This window comes from Pelecanus crispus, chromosome 1 (genome assembly GCF_030463565.1).
Source record: "Pelecanus crispus isolate bPelCri1 chromosome 1, bPelCri1.pri, whole genome shotgun sequence".
Classification (NCBI taxonomy): Eukaryota; Metazoa; Chordata; class Aves; order Pelecaniformes; family Pelecanidae; genus Pelecanus; species Pelecanus crispus.
This window is the reverse complement of record NC_134643.1, coordinates 18,314,491-18,338,059: the sequence shown is the minus strand read 5'-3', so window position 1 is coordinate 18,338,059 and position 23,569 is coordinate 18,314,491. Positions and strand designations below refer to the sequence as shown.

Sequence of the window (23,569 nt, the reverse complement as noted above, 5' to 3'; positions counted from 1 at the left end):
ACATTTAGAACTCTGTGTTTCATTATGAATGGTTATGTAGATATACATGACTTCTGTCTGTTTGGGCTCTCAGCATGTTCAAAAGAGCATGCAAGCATGCACTTTTCTGTTTTTTTGATTTTCATATAATGTATATCCCTATTAAATTAATAGTGTAAAATATACTTCTGCCTGAAGCTACAAATATTAACTTACTTTTCCCTTTTTAGTAAAGGTACCCTATTTCCATTTTGTTTACTTAGAAAGCTGTATGTACAGTCCTGTTCAGTGTTTTCCTTGTATAGTGAATTTCCACTGATACTTGTCTGTCTGTATTGCACACAGCAATACAAGATAAAGTTTTTTTGGGTTTTTTTTTTAGGTTGCAGTCCAACATTTTTTTCTAACATTACAGACATGTCTAGGTGCTTTTGCAGTTGCATAGCTTGAAATTTTTTTTTCCTGCTTTTTTGTTAATTGCCAAATTGACTGTGGGCTACTGTATTCTGTAAAAATGGAGGAGGAGAATAGAACAACTATTTTTGATGTGCCTAGTGCATGCCCTAAGTAGAACACTTGCCGTGTTGTTTATTGACTGTTAGTGTGCATTCTAATTTGTGTTTCCTGGCAGTGTTGTTTGTGTTGGTGGGGACGGCACGTTCAGTGAAGTGATGCATGGTCTCATTGGAAGAATGCAGAAGGACTCTGGCATAGACCAAAATAATCCCAAAGCACCGTTAGTCCAGTGCAATATAAGGATTGGCATAATTCCTGCTGGTAAGAAAGGGTTAACTTTCAGTTTACTTTATTCATTTATTCTTGAAATTTCTTCTTATTCATAACTTCTTGAATTTGGGCCTAAGTGTAAGATATGAGCAATGATATTCCATAAAGACACCTAGCTAAAGCTGTTTGTATCTCAGTATTATTATTGATCACATGCAATTTTATTTAGGAAAGTTACTTTGTAAAGGAAATCAATCTTAACGCGCAACTTTAGAATTTAATTACTTTTTTTAAGTGGCTTATTGTGTGTTAGTGTAAGATAAGATGTTGACAACAATACTTTTGCCCATCTGAACACTTTAATGGTGAAATTTACTGAACAGAGGCTTACCTGATAAATATTTTTCCAGTTCCAGATGCTCCACAAATTTAGTTAGAATTGTAATGAGAACCTCCTACTGGTATGGCAAACTCCAAACAGATGCTAACGTTTCTCCTTTACTACTTCCCCCCACCCACCCACCCCTCCAGTTGTCATCACAGAAAGCATAAGGCAACTACAGCTGAGGAACCGTCCTCAGGTTCCAGACTAAGTTGCAGTTTCTGCCCCTTTTTAGAGGTGCTATACCTTCACAGTTCTCAGTGTCAACCACTTTTTCAGGCAATCCTGACCACTGTCATTGACAGGCATTTGAGACAACTCATTCTTGGAATCCAGGTCTTTGGTGATAAACTTACAGGGTTTTTTTTTTATTGGCCATAGGCACTCTTTGGATCAATCTTGCTGTTAAATCTAGTGTCCCAGGTGTTACTTCACTCTGCCCAGTTGGTCCCCTAGATTCCTTCAAAAGTGGACTTAAAAGATGACTCTCTCTTCCAGGACTGGATTCAGTGTTTTAATAGCATCTGCAATTCTGAGGGCTCTGTGGAAAGACAAATGGACAGTTCGGTGTCTTTTCTATGCTGTTCTCTTTTTCATGTCAGATGCTTGAGATTCATATACCAGTTCTTTAATTCAAATAAACATTTTGAGCTTCTGACTAGAACTAAAACACAGACTTCTTGAGAAAATTTAGCACAGGTTATAAAAATACACAAAGTGAAATAGTATATTTGTACTCTCAGGCTTTTGGTGACTAATTTTATACTACTTATATCTTTGTGAGGAATGTATCCAAACCCAAATGGTCTGAATTGTTGCTTGGAAGAAGGTTAACCCTTTCTGCTTGCAGTACAATAAAGGTTAGATATCTAAAAGTTGCAATGTTAATATCCCCTTATGGTTTTTCATTCTCCTTGTTAGCTAGCACATTAAGGGTTCTGTATAACATAGATAACAACATTCTGTATAATAGAATTACTGTCTTTATGTTCTGATTATATTTGTTAAAGCTTTGTATTAAAATCAGTTTGTATAATAAACTTAACAAGAATAGAATTTGAAGTGCTCTACCCTTTGTTCCCCTTATTTGGGCAAATTTCTTGGAGTAAAAATTTTTGCTTGCATGGTTGGTTTCAGAAGATTTTGCCTACTGGTGATGTTAGTGACCATAAGAAGATACAATTGAAAAAACAGAACCTCAATATCAAGAACTATTTCTTTGTCCTTAGGAAATTAACTATAAGCATGTTAAAATTGAAAGATTAACCTTGGTTTTTCAACAATTTCTTAATGCATTTTTTCCAATTGCAACCAAAAGGTATGATCTTCACTGATATTTTAATATTGCTAACATGTATCGAGTCACTTTCTTACATACTTTAGTGTTTTGTTTGTTGTGTGTTGTCTGTTGTAGCTGTTTGCTATTTGGATGTATACTGCATGCTCTATTCCTTGAACTAACATGAGGTGCAGCCTTGTAATCAGTGCTATGATTCAGATATTTTCTCCAAGTTATTATTCAGATCCCTCAAAAACTATTTAGAATGATATATAAGGAAGCTGGCCTTGAAGTTCTATTAATTAAGTTTTTGGAAGTACAGATGGTAATACATGTCTTGATCTGTTTGTATATTGTACAATATTTAAAATGATCCATTACTGGAAATATGGGAAAGTGCTTATTTACTGAAAAAGGGAGTCAAATCACTGAACAAATCTTAACCTTTTCTTAGCACATGTAACCATCACAGGGACCTTAAATTGTGTATGAAATAGCCAAACCCATGCATTGCAGGGTGGTCAGGAAGGCAGCAAGAGTTTGTTTTTCCAGCCCTTGGTGAAGCTGTTCTCTGTTCATCTGCTTGATGTAATGGAGCTCTGACCATGTATTGACCCCAACAGTTCCCCTAGTTCCCAGACTAGTGCAAGAAGTCTGTTCCAAAATAAGTGAGATCCTTAAAAAGACTTTTTAAACTAAAATACAGCAAGTCAAAAGGACTAATGAAATGTAAATCATGCATCTAGAAAAACTTAATCCATGATGCTCTTTTTAGTTCTTTATAACCAGCCTTTTTCTTAAAATCATAAGAACAACAACAAACACTATCCATAGTTTAGAGATTAAGTTCTAAAGCTCTGTGTGTCTTCTGATACATGGAGACACTTTACTCAGCGAGGACAGGAGCCTGGTGTAAGGTGACACTGAATCAGTGTTGTTGCCTCTTTTTTCATTTAGTTTCTAATGTCAAGCTGTGTTAACAGAAACATGGCAGGTTGTAGTGTGTGGCTGTGATTAAACAGTCTATGTATTCAAACTAACGCTCAATTCAGCAGACTTAATCTTTGCTCGGAAATTGTCAATTTACATGACTGTTTTTGAGTGATTAGCTTTATTTCATAAGCAAAATCCCATTGTGCAGGCTCTTTTAGTTAATGTTGGATGCTACTTGGAAATCGTGATTCTAACTTGAATCATCAAGCCCCTACTTGTGCCCCCCCCTTTTTTCTTTTTTTTTTCTTTTCTTTTTTTTTTTGAACAGATGTGCCTGTTTCCAGACAGCATCTTTCCTTAGTGTGTCTTCTGGTTTAAAAATATAATTTATTCTTATACTTTACGGTACATTTTTATGAAATAACTTGTGTTTTTGTTGACATGAATAAAGGCTGCTACTCATATGGCAATTTTAACTTCTGTATTTCTCTTAGTTGCAGCCATTCTTCAAATCTGTCAGTGTAAATTGACTGATTGCTGTTGGTAAACAGATTTGCTATTAAGAGTACTTAGAGGTTGTAACAACCTGGCAAAGTTTTGCACTGCAATGTGGTAACTGCAAGTCAGTGCACCTGTGAAAACTTCTGCTTAGTTGTTACTTCCTCCTAGTGCCATCTACCTTTAAAAGCACATTCGGCCATGGTTTCCCACTGCATTCAGAGTGGTAGTATGCCTCCGTAGAACTTAAACACAGAGAATCATTTCTCTTACAACATGTGGCACTGAGGTTTCATCCACCTGTTTTAGTATTAAAATTATACCCACTGGAGTAAGCCAAAGTAATTCATTCTTCTTACTAAACTTGGCATAGAACAGGAGGACAAAGCTGTCAACTGCTGTCAGAGGACTCTTTAGCAAAAAGAGAACAGATTAGATTAAATACTCTTATGATCTCAGCAGGCAGAAAAAAAAAATCCTACTTCACTCTGTGCTGTGGCATAATATTAATACATTCATTCTTCCAAAAGTCAAGTCTGCCAGCCTACTCTGGGGGTAGGGGAAAAGTCTTCCAAGCACTAGGGAAGACTGAGTAAAGTGTAGATACAAATTGTTAACTGCTATAGTGATTTAGGCTTCTAGTATATCCAGATCCTTGTCACTTTTGTTGTGGTCAAGGTATGAGCTCTGTAATGTCTAGAATTGAAGTATGCAGTATGATTATAATCAGCATGTTGGTGTGTAGCTGTAGAAGTTAAGACAGCTAAAGACAGCACAGGCTTCTTATGTGAAGGTAGTGTAGAAGAATGGTGGAGGATTTATTCACAAACTTAACCAGATGCAAGTAAAATCATGAGGCATGACTGGACTCATACGACTGTCACCTAGGCTGTAAAATTTCTCTTTGAAAATGTGTTAAAGCATAGCATAAAAAGCTATCTAATTTTTTTTTTAATGACTCGAAGTGGTGTGTCCACACCCACCTTTGTTACAACGTTTGTAATATTAAATGATCTTTGCAGTTTGGTTAGCATCTCATTTCAAGGTTCAGTATGTCCAGTTTGAAATCTGAAGTGCAATGTTTTGTGTTCCTCCTTCAGCATTTTAAATCCGTTATACTTCTGGAAATGACAGTCTTAGAGCTAAACACTGCATTTAATATGGTGGGGCTGCTATGAAGACAACTAAGTCAAGATTACTTTTCCCTGTGCTGTTAATTTCATCTCTGAAATTTGCCATTATTGTATTATCCATTGTTGTACTGTGTTACTGAACTTCTGCTGAAGTGATTATCTACCAAAAACCCAGACCAAAGTCTTTCTGAACTGTTCCTTTTTAAGCCAGTTTGTCATTCTGCAGATGTTAAGCTTGATTTCTTGTTTTCTGGATGCAGAAAAGAAGGTGTATAAAACTTCGGGTAGGAATGTGACTGTATGCCCAGTCCATTCATCTCTCCCTGTAACAGTAGCTTCTCCCCTTACTTATGAATGTGTCAGATCCTTGTCATTTCAAAATGACTTCCCAGAAAAGTCACCATCTAGATTTTTCAAAATACTAAATGCTACTTGACCAAGACTATGCAGTTACTCTGTCATTAGCATGACTCACCTGATAATTCATCTGTGAGGTGACTGCATGGATTGTGACTTCACAGAAATACTGCAAACGTACAGGACCCCCGCTGAAGTTGTTATTCTACCCGTTTGCAGTACAGAATCCTGTTGCCATACTAATTCGTCTCTGAGAATTCTGTGTGTGTTGTGGGAGCACCTGCCCCTGTCAAGGGTATCTCACATGCAGCAATGCTCATGAGCACTAAATGTATTTCTATTTCTTTATTAAATTCACTCTTTTCTATAGGATCAACATCTAGCTGACTGTTGGTTCTGTCATCTGCTTAGTTTAGTATTTCCAGCTCTTTGGAATTTGTTTAGTTTTTCATCAATAAAAGCATAAAAATGAATACTTATAGACCACAGTATGCATGTGTTTTGTTTTAAGAAAACTTAGTTTTAAGTTAGTCTAACCATTTTTCAGATGATTAATTCTAGCACTTTGGGGTTTTTTTTGCTTTGTTTTGTTTTTGGTTTGGGGGGTTTTGGTGGGTTTTTTTGTCCACAGAATCAATGGCATGAACTCTTCCATACAACCACTAAATCATTGCTTTGGTGGTTCGATGACCAATTTAAAGCTTGTGAGGTGGTGTCTGAGCATCTGTCTGCATGACTTGTCTACTTCACGAATATCCAGAAATATTTGCATGCAAAGGCAAAATCTGGTGATCTAGCTGTACTGTATTCTATGTAGTGCAGTCCATCACTTTGGTTTCTTTAATCTTGCTTTAGCAAAAGTGTTTTATGGGGACTGCATACTCTTTAATATTTGAAGTACGTATTTTGATCATTTCTCCTTGTGCTTAATTAAAAGGAAGGATTTCCTTGATAATTTTTAAATCATTAAATTTATTTAAAAAATTACTGTGCTTACATCTGGGGAGGGAACGAGCATAGAAGAACTTGACTATATACAACTAAGTGGATGTATGATACCTCTTAATAACAGACTTTGGGGAAAATGGGTAATGAAACAGGGCTCTAGTGTACATAATGTGTGGTAAAGATTCAAAGTAATTATACTTATTTTAACAAAGACTAGTTGATGTGCCCTCTATATGCTTCATATTTTCAGTAGGCTCTTGATATCAAAATATCTGGGGTGAGCACTTTCTTTAGCTGGGAGATTTCAGACATTTAGTTGGGGATTTGGCTATCTACATATGGTAGTATGGTGCCACTGTTGTTGAAATGTCTCTAGGCAAGACAACTGTTGTACTAGAGTAGCAGTTGGAACCCAAGCAGAGTAATCCGCAGCACTTGAACACTGGTGGTTGGTGTCATTTTAGGTAATGGAGTTACTCTCCTTAGGGTGAGTTTCAATTTGAAAATGATACTCAAATTTTCATGCTTACATTTAGGTGTCTGCAGGTGAGATGGGCATCTCAACTCATATTATAGCCAGAGGGCATCTGATCAATATGGTTAGTAGAGCCTGTAGATCTTCTGATGCATCTGCCTGTGTTGTGCAGGTGTCTTGTTTCCTAAGGCCCTTCAAATGGGGCCTGTGCGTGAGTACCTTGAGTCAAGCTCAAGCTGCTGTCAGCATTCCTGACAAGATCTCCTTGACCAGAATGGAAGCTTTGACATAGTCTGCAGCGTTACATGTACACATGTAGCTACTTCTAAGTGTCTTAACATGAAACTTAATCATTCCCTTGCATACCGATTTTCTTCTTTTCTAGCACATCAATGCAAAAATTAGTTTCCACACTGAAGATCTTTCTTTTTTAATGAATTAGGGCTCAGTTAACAAGCACTCCAACTATTTTCTTCACATTTGCATGTAGTTCTGTGCAGCCCATAAAAACTGCTTTTATTTTCCTTCACTCAATTAGGCTGTTGCCCTTAAAAATCCCTGAAGAAAACCTGGCAGAGTATGTATATAATTTTTCTGTTGGTTTAACCAGAACAAACAACATCCAGTACCTAACGTTAGTCAAGAGTCATGCTCTATGAAAGCTTCTTGCCCAAACTGAGTGCTCTGGCAGTTCTAAGCTATTAATCAAGGGATTGATATATAGTCAATAAATATAGTCAAGCTATATTTACATTCCAATCCTGCTTTCCATATCAGGTTTATACTCGTGAAATAAGCCAGATTTTGGTGGGGTTTGCATGTACATCTACTCAGAGTGCTGTTTCAGCAGCGGTAGATTCCAAATCTATTCAGGACCCACCTAATGGTCTAGAATTCCTGTTTGGTTGTGAAGTGTTCAAAGAGATTCAAAGCCTTAATCATCATGAACATTTTTGTGACCTTTAAACCAGTACTGCTGGGTTCATGCTTGGTGTGGTGTTATGACCACTTACATTCTCTTGGAATGCATGTAAGGAATAATACCAGTTTTGTGGCTCTGAGAGCAACCAGCTCCAAGAGAGGAAAAAAGCAATAAGATTTTACAGTTTTTAGTTGGTGATCCACTGGCATGTCTGAGAGAGGGATGATTTGACAGTTGGTAAACACTGTTGGTGTCTTTCCCACTCTCCCATTTTAGAACCTCAGAATTAATTTAAGACTTCAGATCTAATTTTAGCCCTCCCTTGCTAGTTAATGAATAGAAATTAAAACAAGTTCTATATAATTGCCCAACAGATAGATCAGCTTTTAATTGGCTACAGAAGAGTATAGGAAGATAAGACTGCAGTGTTAAAGTGTAGCTTGCATGAATTCCTCTCTTCCCCTCCTACCTATAGTGTAAGACTACTTGGAAGCTCTGTTTACACCAAGACAGATGTGACCAAGGTAATTCTAGGAGCAGATTAGAAACAGATCTTGAAGAAAGGAGAAAGATTGCATGAAGTGTTAGGCTTGTACATTCAGCAGTAGAAGTTCAGGTCTGATCTTTCAGTGGCTATTTTTAGTGGCTATTTGTTTGTTTTTCTTCTCAAAAGTAGTGAGAATTTTCTTTTCTGCCTAACTGAAATTCACGAGTGTAGGAGGCAAAATGAAACTGAAAACATTGGCAGTAAAGCATAGCTTCAGTATCTGAACTCTACTTAATATTTTCTGCTAAAAAACTCCAAATGTGGCATGGTGACATCATGTGTGTACCTTGTCTGTTATGATACCGAGAGAAACTGGAGTCCCGTTTCCTGTGCAATGGCATATGCTTGTAATGGTACACTTGCGCCATCTTGAACCTCAACCTTGTAGGAGAGAGATCTCTTTAGTCACACTGCTTCTTTTGTTCTGCAGTTCTGTTGTATTTATATTTTCTTTATTTGGCTCCTGGAGCTGCTGCTTGTTCACTGTGGCAGGCTTCTGCGTAACGTTTACTTGATAGAAGCTTCTCTCATGCCCTTCACTGGTAGGGGAAGTGGTATCCATTTCCTGACAAGTGAGTTGGAGGGGAAAGGATTTTCTTTGCTCCTATTGATAACTGCATATGCCCTGACTCTTTTCAAAGTGAGAAAGAACCATAAGTGGATTTTAAATAGTGTTTGCTCATTCCTCTGTTTTTAGTTTTCCATTTCAATTTGATTAGGCCTCAGAAATGAACTACTCTGTATCTGAGCTGCTCTACATCTAGTGTATCGGTAGCAAATCTGAGAACATACATGTGGACAAAGTAAGTTTTTGTTTTCAGATACCCAGCCTTGACTCTAAAGGAATTCAATTTCAGGGAAGGGATGGGAGAAACTACAAGATAGATTTGGAGTTAGATGCTGCAACAAAAATGCTTTGGTATATCTGGCTCTGACTTTCAAGTCCCTGCTGCAGAGTAGGATTCAGAACCCTACGTTAAGCTCTTAGATTGTTTTTTTCTAGGGATCAGGGAGAATTGCCTGTCTGTATAAAGCACATAAAATACTGAGTGGAGATACTGAGTGAGGAGTGGCCTGAAGGTAGTTAGTAAGACAGACAGAATGTAGGTAAAACATAAGCTTCCCCCCTTTCTTCTTGTAGGTATTTTGCTAAAGGCACATCTCTATTCACTTTGCTCCCCTATCTATAAACTAATTCCTGAAAGCAAGTATTTGCTAATTTTCAAATAATAGAACTAAGCAGGAGTTTCTGGTTTAAGATGTAGCTGGAGGAGGAGGGGATGTTGACAGTCTGGAATTTAGATCACTCCCCAAAAAACAGGAGACCGGTCCACTTCTTTTTATGAAATCTCAATGAGTAAGAAATCTTAAGCAAAGGAGAACCAGCGTATGCCTTCCTTCCCCTCCATCCTTAACTGATATAAAAGCTGTAATGTAATCCTGAAATTTTTCATGTGAATTAACTTACTTCCCTTTACTAACTGCTATATATGTATTGCTTATATAGTGAAAATCTTTGTACTCTGTATGGAGAGAAATAAATTCTACTCATTGGAGGGGGGGAAGTGTTACAATTTAAAGAATAATATTTGAATCCTTATATTTACTTTGTTCCATAAAATAGAAGGGGGCAGGCCAATTTGGAAGACTATGCCAGTAATACTTGTTTTGAAAAGATATGAATTAATCTCTAGGTTTTTATTTTTCAGGATCAACAGATTGCATATGCTATTCAACTGTTGGCATTTCTGATCCAGTAACATCAGCTCTTCATATTATTGTAGGTGGGTGGTCACAGTTCACTGTTTTGTTAAGAAAATTCTTAAAATAGCCAAAAATAGTAATACCATTTAGTTCTTTCTATATGTTTGTGAAATATAATTTGAACATAATGTCTGAGTTGAAATACAAAGTTTTTGTCTGGGATTTAAGTCTCTAATTTGAAATACAGAATTGCTTTCTCTACTGTAATTCATCATTTTAAGGGTTCATGATGTTTTGAAATTTTATATCTGGTGCTTAAGTTTTCATGCATTCTGGCATGCTTTTGAAAATAGCAGTAAAATACAATAAGCAGGGTAAATTGTTGGACTATCTCTTTCTTAGAGAAAGCTATGACAAGTGCATGTACACTTGAATAGTAGTATTTTGTGCTAGTTGCCCAATCGTCCTGTGCAATTCAATGCTTCCATGCCAAGTTAGAAGTATGGCTTCTGCTTTACTGGAATTAGCTGATGATTGCCCATTTTTACCATCTGTAAGTCATATTTGAGGAGGAACTAGGGAGGAAAAGAACTATTCTTAGTAAGTGCTTCTTGATGTGTTGTCACAAGTAGGGATACTGACATTGCCACTTCTCAAACTCCTCTAGTAATGGAGTCCCTGAACTGTACAGGAGCTGAAGCAGACAGCTCAGCATAATCAGTGCATTGTGATTTGTGATGTCCATCCCATCTTGCCACATACTGAAGAATCAGAGTCACCCAGTTCTTAATACTGAATTTGAAAAATTGTGCAAGGTAGTCTTCAGTTACAATGATATTGTGTAAGCATAAAGGATAGAATTTCCGAGTGACAATTATTTCATTATCACTTGTTATTGAGTGCTTAACAGTTGCAGTTTTAGGAGCTGGTGTTGCAAAGGTTCACACATGTGCTTCTCCCTTACTAACCAATGGTTAAATCTGTTCGGCATATGTAGAGTTTAGGCCATTGAACTAGGATTAGAAAGAGAGATGGACTGAGTATATCATAGTATTTCAGCCGGATTATTAAATGTGTTTAGTACACATGTATTTCGATTTTTAAGAGTGGTTCTCACTTACGTAAAGGGTTCTTCACAGTAGTCCATGGTGGAAGGATGAAAGACAATGGGCATAAAGTGAAACAGAAGACCAAAAAAAACCCCAAACAAACAAAAAACCCAAACACACACACACCACCACTCCCCACCCCCAAATCCCACCACCACTCCGAAGTTTACACTATGAGGACATTAGAGAGGTGGTGTACTCTATGTTCTTACGGTTTTTCACGACGTGACTGGATAAGCCCTGAGTAACCTGATCTGACCTCATAGCTGAACCTACTTTGAGTGGGAGATTTGATGAGAAACCTCCTAATGCCCCTTCCAGCTTGAATTATCCTCTGCTAGTGTGACATATAGGATTCGGTAGATGTACAGATACTTCACTGATCTCTTCTATAACATCTCCTCCTACTGCTATATGGTAAATGAGTGTAAATTCTTCATTATATATTTTAGCATACCGACCTTTTTTCTCCCTTAGTGCTTAATGCTTTTTAAATATTAAATGAAATTAGTATTACAGAATTATTTTCCCTTTCTGCATGTATAAGAAATATATATGGAATGACATATAAACGTTATGACATAAATACAACATACATTTTTTAATTTTTAAAGAATCTGTAACATTAAAGTTACTATCATGTTTGCAGCTGCAGACAAAATAAGACTTAATAGAACCTTGCACTTCTAATCTTCATAGGTGACTGTCAGCCTCTGGATGTCTCTTCTATACATCATAACAACACATTTTTGAAATACTCTGTATCATTGCTGGGTTATGGTTTTTATGGAGATATATTAAAAGATAGTGAAAAGAAGCGGTGGATGGGTCCGATGAGATATGACTACTCAGGTAACATGTAATTATTACATTCTTTTGTCAGCATGTAAATATATTGGAGCAGTTGATGTGCTTTCTGCAAACCAAGCTTCTCTGAAGCTTTTAAACATAAGAGGCAGACTGACCCTGATTTTAAACTCCTTGTGGTACCAAGTACATTGGATCACATTATGTAAAGCTCCATAACTTGGGGGATAACGTTAACAGTGTGCTCACTAAAATTGTGTTGAATTTGATTATATAGCACAGTTAATTTATTAACTGATAGTTAATATTTTAAGTATACTATGAGCTTTATAAAGAAGTAAAAAGTTTATACTGAACTGTTATAAATTATGTTGGAAGCAACCCTAATTCAAATTTGTTTAATAAGCTTTTTTTATTAATAAAATTGCTAGTGCTGTTCCGTGTTGTTAATAGAAATGTGTTGCTCTATGTCACCTAGTGGTAGCTGTCTAAAAAGTAATATCTTTTCTGTGCTAATAATTTTTACTTTCTTTTCAGTCAGAGAGAGATAGGCACTCTTCTCTCTGTCTTGGACATTTGGCTTATGAAATTAATTGTTAATTTTGTCCTTCTTCCAGCACTGATTATAGAGAGTGCCGAGTGGCTTAGCCTAGTCAGCTAATATTTGGACAAATCCTATGCTACTGGAAGGTATTTTTTGCCTTCTTTGATTTGTTTTGTGTTAGGGAAAGAAGATACAAAAGCGGAATTCAAGTCATGTAGGCTAATTTTAAGATTCAGCAGTACAGCTAAAATTTTTAGTTGGCTGTTAAAGATGTCAAACAAAGTAATGGCTCTATTGGCAAATGATAAAAAGTTGGGGGGGTTATTTCCTTGTCCTTTACAGTCTAAAACATCATAACACGAAGAGCTGTGAGCTTGAGGAGAACAACTATTGTTTTGCAGTCCTTACAGAAGGAACAATCAAAGGATGTATACACAGGTGTTCGCGATGTGGATTTGTAATGACTTAATGCTGCTTAATACCTTTTTTTGTGTAGGCTTCAAGACTTTTCTTTCTCATCATTACTATGAAGGAACAATTTCTTTTCAACCAGCAAAACACACACTGGGATCTCCACGAGATAAAGATAGCTGCAGAACAGGGTAGGCTAATGTTTATCTATGGATATTTGACATGAACTATTTGAAAAGGCCTGTACATAAACAGAAGCCACAGAAATGTTGTTTTTAACATCAAAACACCTACTCTGAAAGAGACAAGCTTTTTAAAAAAGTTTAGTGACTCATTAAAGAGAACACCTCATTTTATCAGGTCAGTAAACAAAAATGTAATAAAATTTTGTTAGCTGCCCCCCCCCCCCCCCAAATTTTAAATGAAGCAAAGTGTAACAGCATAGTACTCAGTTACAAGATGCTGAGAGTGCTATGCTGTGTTACTGCTAATAAATGAAAGGTGTGGATGCCTCGTAGCTTCTACAAATGGAAATAATTATTAAAAATTTCTCAAATGTTCACATTGTAATTGGATCTAGCAATTTTAGTGATTGTTTTAGTGCCATGACAGCAGCTGGCATGGCTTGTCCTGAGCATACGTCCTCTCAGGAATCAGCCTATTTAGCCTTTATAGACTACTACTATGCTGTATAAATGCTGTGTGATATTCTTCAGTTGTTTCTCCAATCATGGGGCCTACCTTAATCTCCCAGTGTTCCTTCCTTTTTCTTGGCTTTCACCTGTTTGAAGTTATGCAGTAGTATTTATTATTCTTCTTCATATATGAATGTAGCTATGAGAGGTATAGTAGTTTCACAGCAGCAAACAGCACAGCAGGATACAGAGGAGCCAGAAACTTTGGCCAGAAAATACATGGAACTTGTTGAGACTATGCTGTAATAATAGTGCTGTAATAATAGTGCTGGGACATGCTGCAGGTCATGGTCTCCAGTACTAGGTGGAGCAACTATCCTGATCCATCAGGTGCCTTGATGCAGGGGAAGCTCCAGAGGGAGAAAGCTGTCATCTGGGTCTCAGTCAGGGAGTGAAGAGCGCCTGATGCCTCATGGGGGATTTTATACATCCTGATAATTGCTGGAAGGGCAGTAGGGCTGGGCACAAGCAATTCAGGAGAATCCTGGGGTGTGGTGATGACAGTGATCGTGCAGGTGATTGACAAACTAACTAGGAGAAATGCTCTGCTGATCTTGTTACAGAAAAGGAAAGTGAGGGATGTGATGGTTGAGGGCAGTCTTGGCAGTGGTGACTGTGGTATTATAGAGTTTAAAATCCTGAGAGAAGTAAGCAAGACAAAAAGTAGATTTGCAACCCTGAATTTTGGGAGAGCAGATTTTGGTTTATTCAGGAATCTTGGCAGGATTCCATGGGAGACTGCCCTGGAGGACAAAGTGGCCCAGGAGAGTTGGTTGGTACCTCCTCAAAGCACAAGAACAGTCCGTTCTGATATGCAGAAACTTGAGTAAGCATGATAGAAAACCCATATGGGTGAGCAAAGATCTGAGAAGTGAAGAGAAGGTGGAAGTGGAATGGGTTACTCCAGAAGAACACAGAGACAGTGCCTAAATGTGCAGGGATGGAACTGAGAAAGCCAAAGCTCAGACGGAGTTTAAATCAGTGAGGGATATGAAGGGTGTTACTTCTTACGAAGGGATTATGTAAGTATACCGATCATAACAGAAGGCTAAAGGAACTGTGGGCCTGCTGCGTAGTGGTATGGGGAACCTAGTGATAAAAGATATGGAAAAGGCTGGAAAATTACTCCTTTGCCCCAGTTTTCACTGATGTAGTGTGCCCCCAGGCCTTACAGGTCCCTAAACCCATGGATGAGGGGGAAATGGTGGGTGTTACATACCTTGACTTTAGCAAGGCCTTTGGTACCGTTTCCTGTAGTATTCTTAAAACCAAACTGATGAGGTATGGACTAGATAAGTGGATGGGCGGAAAACTGGCTAGACTACCTAGAAAGGTTGTGAGTACCAAGTCCAACTGGCAGCCAGTTACTAACGGTGTCCCTTGGGGATCAATACTGGGGCTGATACTGTGCACCATCTTTATTAATGATTGGGACAGTGGCAGAGAGTGTGCTCTCAGCAGTGTTATGGATGATAGCAGATTGGGAGGAGTGGTTTACATGTTGGAAGTCCGGGCTGCTATTCAGAGAGACCTTGGTGGCCTGAAGAAATGGCCGATAGGAACCTCCTGAAGTTCAGGAGAGGCAAACATCGTGTATGTGGAGTGGAATAGTCCCATGCAGTAGTCCTGACTGGGCACTGACTGGCTGGAAGGCAGCCCTGCCAAAAAGAACTTCGGGATCCTGGTGGACAACAGCTGTACCTGAGTCAGCAGTGTGTCCTTGCAGAAAGGAAGGCCAACTGCATACTGGGCTTTCTAAGCAAGAGAGAAGCCAACAGGTCAGGAGAAGTGATTCTTTCCCTGTACTCAGCACTTGTGAGATGAAGGACTGGCTCCAGTATGTCAATGTCTTTTGCTGTTATAGCAGTCAAATATTGGAACAGGTTGCCCAGAGGTCTTGTGGACTCTACCATTGGAGATAGTCAAAACTTGACTGAACAAGACACTGAACATCCTGATCCTGTAAGAGCTTCTTTGAGCAGAGGTCTGGACGACATCAGAGGCCCCTTCCAACCTGTGTGATCTTATGGCTCTGTAATGCTTTAATTTCTGACATCCAGTAATCTTCAGCACTGTACTTGAGTACCTAAACTGCCTGCAGGGCTGTCATGATTCATGCCACATCAGCGTTGTCAGTCCCATGCTGCATCTTGTGGTGGGGAAAGGTCCTGTAATGATTGGGTAAAACAAAAAAGTTAAACTGAATAATAGTTTTGTTTTCAGGAACTGAATGTTTTTTTTGTTTTCAGATGTTACATTTGCAAGAGAAGTGAGCAACAGCTGGCAGAGCAGCACAAGGAATGTGGATTAAAACATGAAGGTAATTTGTCATAAAAAGTAAGATGGTGTAGTATTATACACAATATTATTTTTCAGAATATATCAGTTCAAGTGTGTCTGTGTGTTTTGTTTTTTAAACATTGTGAGTTACTAGATAATCCATTGCTTCTTTAAGGAAAATACATGAAAATATGTGAAAAATATGTAAGGTGCCTCCTCCAACCAGACCTCAGAAAATACTGAGAAAACTATACTAGTTAGTTGTATATTTCAATGTGTTGGGTTTCTTTTCTTTAAGAAAGATATATTTTGTGAGCTAGGCCTCTTCTTTGTTGTGAGAAGGACTTAACTGATAAACTGTGAGGTAGTATAGAAGGAAGTGGTTCATTAAGATGGCTTTCAGAATAGATCAGGATTAAAAATTTGTGTTTGTTAGCACAAAAGTCACCCTATGTAAAGCTGTTTATTAAAGAAATATGAGGCAGTGAACTTGGACAACTAATAGCTAATCTAGTGAACTTAAGTATTTCTGTACAATACCCCACCAATACTCAGTAAAAATGATAAATGAGACTTTTCTTCCTCAAGTTACACTATTCCTTATTCTCTTCCCCATTCCCTGCCCCCCCGTTCCAACCCCTGTGCACAGTTCTGTGGATTTTTTTATGGGCATAACTTTTCCTTCCTTTTGTTAAAACAACTGTTAATATACTGGATTCTGTGCAGTCATCCTCCTAGTTGTATCTTTTTATGTCTGCCTACTGCATCCTAATGGGAAGCACTGATACTGATACACTTGTGGCCTTGCTGGAGTAAGATATGCAGATTCAGTTGTCTGAGTTTCGCCTCTGGTCTCAGTCCGTCATCTTGGATAAAACTCTTAAACCTTTTTAAACAGCAGGCAGCCTTCCCATGGCTGCTTGCTTCTGCTTGCTTCTGCTTTTACTCTTTTTTTTTTTTCTTTTTCTTTTTCTTCCTTGTAGAGCCCAGTGCATAAAACTGTAATTTTCTTGACACAAACATTGGTCCTTAAGACCTAGATTATCTTATAATTACAGTTCTTTTGCTCAGTATTTGTGCCAGGTTCTAGCCGTGTGTTAGCAAAAAGAGTATCCTCGTACTATAGAGATTCATTGGTAGCATAAAGACTGTATATAAATTTCTATGCCAACTTGAATTCCTGTTACACATGCTTATATGTAGTGCTTTCATCCCAGCTACTGCTTTCAGTTCTTTGATATAGTCAACAGATGGCCAGATTGGAGTATTTCTTGAGTTGTTTTAATTTATGCCCAGATTCAGCTCAAGAAATTGCTTTACATAATATTTTCTTAGGAGCTAAATCTGATAGTAGGTTTTTTGGTAGGAAAAAATCTTTTTGGGAAATAACTGTACCTAGAAATTGCCAACCTTTTTTTCTTTTGTTTGGGGAGTGGGGAGGGTTTTGGTATTTTTTTGTTTTGGTTTGTTTTTTGTGTTTAGGTGGGGTTTTTTTGTTTGGGATTTTTTTGGTTTTTTGTTTGTTTTAAACCTGCCATTTTGTTAGCTTTGATCCAGCAAAGGAGCAAAGGCAGAAGAAAGCTACAGGTTAGTGAGCAATCAAGACTGCTTCAGCCAGCATTGCACAAGACATTAAGCAGCTGATTATGTGGGATATTGTTCACTTAAATCCATTTTACTTCTGGTAGCTGGCTTTCTTTGCAGTCCAGTCTCTTCTCCATGCAGTACTGGTAAGCAAACAATAACAATCAGCTACTCTTGATCTGCAATAAAAATGATTTTAAATCGCCACCTCAGATAAGCTTTTTACTCAGCAGAATGTATTGGCTGACTCCTTCATTGTGCCTACTTGGTTTGTGTACAGTTCGGGTAAGTTTAGAAGGATGCTTGCATTGACTGTCACTGGACATATTTCTTTGTATTGTGCAGAAGTCTATGTGCATGTCCTAAGTAAACTTTGAGTGTTGTAACTTTATGCTGATTTCAGCAACTTGCAGTATATATACACAATAGACAGTTGAAATGAGTGCCATTTATGCTCTCCTTGCTTATGCTTGCTCTATTGTATGAAAGATATTTTGGGCAAGTAATTTGTGCTATTACAGTGATGCATCCCGCAGAATGGTTGTGAAAACAGTTGGTTGTTTAAAATGTGATAAATACCCTGACTTTGTTCTTACTTGAACAGTGAAACTTTTTTGAGTAATGTGCTGAAATTTATACCAAATGGTACTTTTCCACTCGGTGAAAACAATCTATTACAGTTACATATATAAGCATTCTACCTTAAGTAATTTGAGACTTATTACAGTGAGCATACTTGAAAAGTTAACACATATCTAGACACACTATAGACCAAATTATTAATGCTTCTCAGATAAACAGCAAAAACGTTTATCAGTAAAGAGTGTTGTTTTCATTTTGTTCTTTGTATATCAGAAAATGCCTGGTTTTCTTGTAAATAAGCACATGTATGGTTCTGGACACAGATGTTTCCAGTTCCAGTAGTTTCTTACATTCTATTCAGTTACCTTCATCTCAGAGCAGGGCCTCGTCATTTGCCTGCAGCCTGAACAAATTCATTCTGTATAGTTTGACATTTAAGTTTTTCTCATCTCTCTTAAGATACACATTTTGCATCTGATTTAAATTGTTTCTTTCTGTAATGCCCTGTTTGAAAGCGACATAAAAAGATGAGTAGTAAAGGAAGCAATACTAAAACCACTCTGGCAAATGATGCAAAATGTTAAATTTAAGAGCTGCATTTTTTCTTGTTATTACTGATTTGTTTATCAGGAGATAGATAGGATAGTCTAGATGGAAAAAGAAAAAAAGTTTTTAGTTTCCTTTAAGTCTTCTGTCACGATATAATCCTACTCTATTTTTCCTGGAATTCTGTTTTTCTTGGTTCTGTTACTAAAGAAGAGTGGATAGTAAGAAGTTCCAATGAATAAGGATTCAAGGAAGCAAGAAGAGGTCAAAGAGCAAAGAACAACTACAGAATACTTTCCAAACTTTTTTTTTCTTTTTTTTTTTTTTCTTCTTTGTCTGATATATTAAGCTTGGAAGAAGTGAATTAAAAATGAATGCAATACAGATGTTAGGTCCAAAATTACCTAGACAATTGTAATAATGGTTCTCTAAAATAAATGTGAAGTTCCTAAAACGTAGACAGTAAAGAATATCGGAATTTCAGGACATGAAATATGTAGCATAAATGTCATCTATAGTCCCATCAAAGAAGCTCCTTGAAAATAACTATAAGTTAACCCAAATGTGGGGGAACTGAATAATGTTAGATTTCTAAGTCTGTACCAGTTAATATGCCTCAAAACCTCTACCTTGCTGTGATTTGATGACCAAACTTTAACAAGCTTATCTAAACAAACTTTATCACTTTTTTGTTCATTCCTTAGTTTTACCCCCATCATCAACAATGGCACTTCATTCCTGAACTCCAGTCTTAGATCTATGTCTATCTTCATAGACTATTCTGCAATCATTACTTCTCTGGAGTCACTAATTTGAAGTATCTGAGTCCACTTATATTGGGAGGAGAAAAGGAGTGTTATGGCTGCTTTATGGCTTTCTCTTATGATAGTGAGGAAAGCTATTATGTGTAATCTAAAAATGCAAAGGCATTTTTTAATCTATTTTTATCCATATTCAAGAAAAAACAGTTTAGATGACAGTGCAGTGCCTGCCAGTGTTTCTTTGTTCCGGAAAATTCCTCTGCGCTTGGTAGTATTGGTGCCATCGAACATTTAAGTTCAGTCTAGGTCTAATCTCTAACAGAACAGTTTCACTTGTTGAAAACAGACTTTTCTATTGTTTACCAGAAATCCCTGAAGATGTACACACAGGTAAATTCAACCCCGTTAATAATGTTCATCTTCAGTTGTTTGTGGGTGGAGTGGAAACAGACTCCTGATCTGCTGCCTGCTGGTCCTTGCTGAACCCCAAGTCATCTCTTCCCTTTTTGCCTCTTTTTTTAAATATAATTTGTGGCATTGAGGCAGAAGAGGAATATTGATTTAGAAACCAAATACTAAACCACTGTCTTTGTATCATTGTTTATTAAAGATTAGCATGTTGAAGAGCAAGAACAAAATTTTTAAAAAGTTAAAAATCCCCCTGACCTTTCACACTTACAAGACTTGTAACTTGCCTCTGTCTTGTTCCTGCCTAAGGCTTCGTGGGTTTTCCCAAATAGCATTGATCCTGAATTTGACATACATATGTCAGGAATGGTGAGCAGTTTCAGTATATAATCACAGTCTGTGAAGGGAGAAAGCAACTTTCTCTGTTAGTATATGAAAAATAGGGTTTTTTTTTTTTAAAATGCAGTTTATTTTAGGTATGTATTGACAGCATGTGAATGTGCCCAGTGAAAACTTTTAAGTTGCCAAGAATGATTGCTTTTTAGTGTTCTTGTGAGTAGATCAAATAATAACCTATCTCCATGCCTTTATTGATGTGTTTTAGAAGGTGAAGAAGAATGGAAGGTTATTAAAGGGAAATTTCTAGCCATCAATGCAGTAAATATGAGCTGTGCCTGTCCACGAAGTCCAAAAGGTCTTTCACCAGCAGCTCATTTGGCAGATGGTTCAGCTGACCTCATTCTAGTTCGTAAATGCTCCAGATTTGATTTTCTACGGTATCTTGTGAGACATACAAATGAAGACGATCAGGTGTGTATTCCCTTTGACAGTGAATTCTCCAGCGTCAGTCTAAGTTGTAAATATCAATATTCTTATATGACACAAAGAACATCTACAAAGCAGGTGTTATTTAAAAAAAAAAAAAAAGGTGTATATGTTTTGGGTGGCATAATCTCAGCATGTGTACCATTAAAAAAAAAAAAAAATCATTTTAGCTACATCAGATCTTTGGCCATAGCATTCTAACAAAATTCCACTTCTGCTAATTGAATTTGTTTCGTAACATTTTCCATCTATTTTCTGTTTGGACAATATTTAAAGTGATTTTATCATAACTGTGCCCCCATGTATTCGTCATGAGAAACTGCTCACAGCAGTATAACGTAGCTGAGGCAGAAGATGTAGTGAAGAATAATAAATCACTTTTTGTAAACTGTATAAAATGCGGTTTAGAAGAAAGTTACCAGAACTGCAGTTTGATTGTAAACTGCAGGCTTTTAGCAGAATTTTAATACATATATGTGACTAGGATATGAGCTTTATGCATTCAGCTTCAAAATTATTCCTTGCATATGTTGTAGCTGTCAGGATAAACTACAAGGAAAGATTCATCACTGCTTTGGATTGCAGTATGTGTTGAAACCAGAGCTATGGCTGTGAATACACACATTTAATATTTGTCACAAACTGATATTATTAACATGTTCTGAAAATTATCTGAACAACGGACTAATGTCATATCCAGTTATAAAAGCAATGATCAATCTCACTTGTTTATGGTGCTATTCTTGCCTCTAAGTCGATTGTTCCTTTAATTACAAAGCCTGTTTTAAAGCATTTGTACAATATTGTAGTATACAACTGCAACCTCTGTTGTAAGAGCAATCTCTTAATTATCCTACTTTTTCTAGCTGAATTAACTAGTTAAAAATATTTTTATGTTGGAATGTAATAATATTGCCCTCTATTCTTATTTTCGTATACGCCCAGCTCTGTGATTTGATAACACAGCCATGGAATTCTCACCTTCAGGGCATTGTTCCAAATGCAGAAGCAGCAGGCTTTCAGAAAAGACCATGTGTCTTAAGGACTGTGGTTGAACAGCTCCTGAGGATGCTACAAAGATCCAGTCCAAACCTTTTTGATTCCATGTTATAGTAGTTTTTATAGGGGTTTTTTAAATAGTTTTTATACCCCATTTACTCATAATCTCAGAATGTGTTACCTGATTATCTATAGCAGTACAGCAGCTACTTGAGGAGGACCATTGAAAAGTAAGGTTCCATTTTTGCTTTATTGTTTCGGACTTGTGCAGTTTTTTTAAAAACAAAAATCCCTCTATGCCTCAGGTAAGCTTCTAGAAAATTGCAGTGGACAGACTTTCTTGAATACAAAGTGCTGCATGCTAAGTTGCTTTACACATAAATGTATTTAACTAATTTTAATTGACTGTTTTATTTTTTTCTTTGTAGTTTGACTTCTCATTTGTAGATGTTCATCGGGTGAAGAGTTTTCAATTTACGTCAAAGCTTTCAGAAGACAATGAAAGCAATGTTATGGACGTAGGAAAGAAACGTTTTGGACAGTTCTGCAGAGATCATCCAGCCTGTTGCTGTAATATTGCTAATAGCACCTGGAATTGTGATGGAGAAACTCTGGACAGTTCAGAAATTGAAGTGAGGTAAGCATCGATTTTTCTCTCCATGTACCAAAAAACATATTAAGCCTTTTCACTGATTTTAAAGATGCTCATAAAGACATCCCAAGACGGTGCCTCTGCATAGCAAATTTGAGTCTTCTGATAATAAACTTAATTTTTTTTTTGTTACTTTTTTTGAGTCCTTTCCAGAGAATACTCCAATCATGTATATTGTAAATGATCACTCTGAGCTAAATGGATGGCCCTACCTTTTAGGTACTGATATTATATGCTTGAAGTGCTGAAAGTGAAGGTGGTGTTGGGAGGATTCTTTTTTGAATGAGTGGAGTACCTTATTACTCTGAGCAATAGCTTTTCTTGTTAAATTTAAGCTTAAGGAAGCATCTTTGTCTTACATAAATACTATGTCCCATACTTCGTGGGGTTTGACACACAGCACAGGGTCTTATCTCCAGCCTTGGCATATGGAGAAAGAAGTTTGTAGTTGTACAAATAATCAGATTAGAAGGGAATAGAGGTTTGTGAAATTTGAAGGGCTTTTTTCTGGGTGGTTTTTTTTTTATTATTATTGTTGGTTTTGTTGTGTTTAGAACAAAGGGAACCAAAACCACAATACAAAATACTTACATGCAAGTGTGTTCCATTAAAACATAATCAGCAGTCCAACGTGATTTTTATAAATATTGTATATTGCATAAGATCAGCTCATCTAAGTGCCCCATAGAACTTTTTTTTGTGGAAAAGAGGAGTAACAGGAGTGATGCATACATGAAAGCATCCAGCCTTCTTTGCAGGGGAGGATTGTATGAGAGCATGGTTTCTGTAGTCTGGAGCAAGGAACTTTGTCCAACTGCTTTAAATTTGTGGATTATTAGAATTAAATATGTAGTAGTCATTTATTTCTTATTAATTGATTTCCATATTTTTCAGGGTTCACTGCCAGTTAATGAAACTATTTGCAAGGGGAATCGAGGAAAACTAAAGATGAAGCTGCCTACAGCCAGAGTAATGTTGAACAATTACTATGGACATTGCTCCTCCAGTGGGGAGAAGAAAAAATAAAAGCTCAAGGAAATTGAGTAAATATGCATTTTAGTCAAATTGACAAGTATTTTAAAATTTTAAAATTTTTTTGATGGCTTCAGTATAATTTTAGACATCTTATTGCATTGTGTCATTTTTTTTAAAAACATTGTAGTCATTAGAATATATCTTGGAGCAATGTAATCTAAGTTATGTTAGAAAAGAGAGGATTGGCATATCTATATGTATACACGATGACTGATGAATTCTCTGTGCTTTTCTAGAGAGCTAATCTAGCAGTTGTGTTGCAATAATATCTAAATGTTGTAAAACATTGGACTTTCCATTGTCATCAAACCAAGATACCAAGACAAGATATTTTCAGTGTCTGAGAAGATGTTTTCTGCTGGGAGTGTTATGTAGTTGCATGTGGCTTAAATGCTGGATGACAGTGTTGTCATTCTCATCTCTTTTTTTTTTTTTTTTTTTTTAGTAA

At 36.9% G+C, this 23,569-nt stretch overlaps 1 protein-coding gene across 1 annotated transcript in view; it reads left to right on the top strand.

Annotated features, from left to right (window-relative positions):
- The window catches only part of CERK (ceramide kinase), a 38,634-nt gene extending 15,579 nt beyond the window's left edge, over positions 1-23,055 (top strand). Inside the window, exons 6-13 of the mRNA XM_075725094.1 lie at positions 611-756; positions 9,889-9,963; positions 11,692-11,844; positions 12,840-12,945; positions 15,699-15,769; positions 20,215-20,420; positions 21,863-22,071; positions 22,981-23,055. Of these exons, the coding sequence (XP_075581209.1) occupies positions 611-756; positions 9,889-9,963; positions 11,692-11,844; positions 12,840-12,945; positions 15,699-15,769; positions 20,215-20,420; positions 21,863-22,071; positions 22,981-23,032 (1,018 nt within the window). The 3' untranslated portion in view covers positions 23,033-23,055. The remainder of the gene's footprint in view (positions 1-610; positions 757-9,888; positions 9,964-11,691; positions 11,845-12,839; positions 12,946-15,698; positions 15,770-20,214; positions 20,421-21,862; positions 22,072-22,980) is intronic.
- Positions 23,056-23,569: the final 514 nt, after the last annotated feature.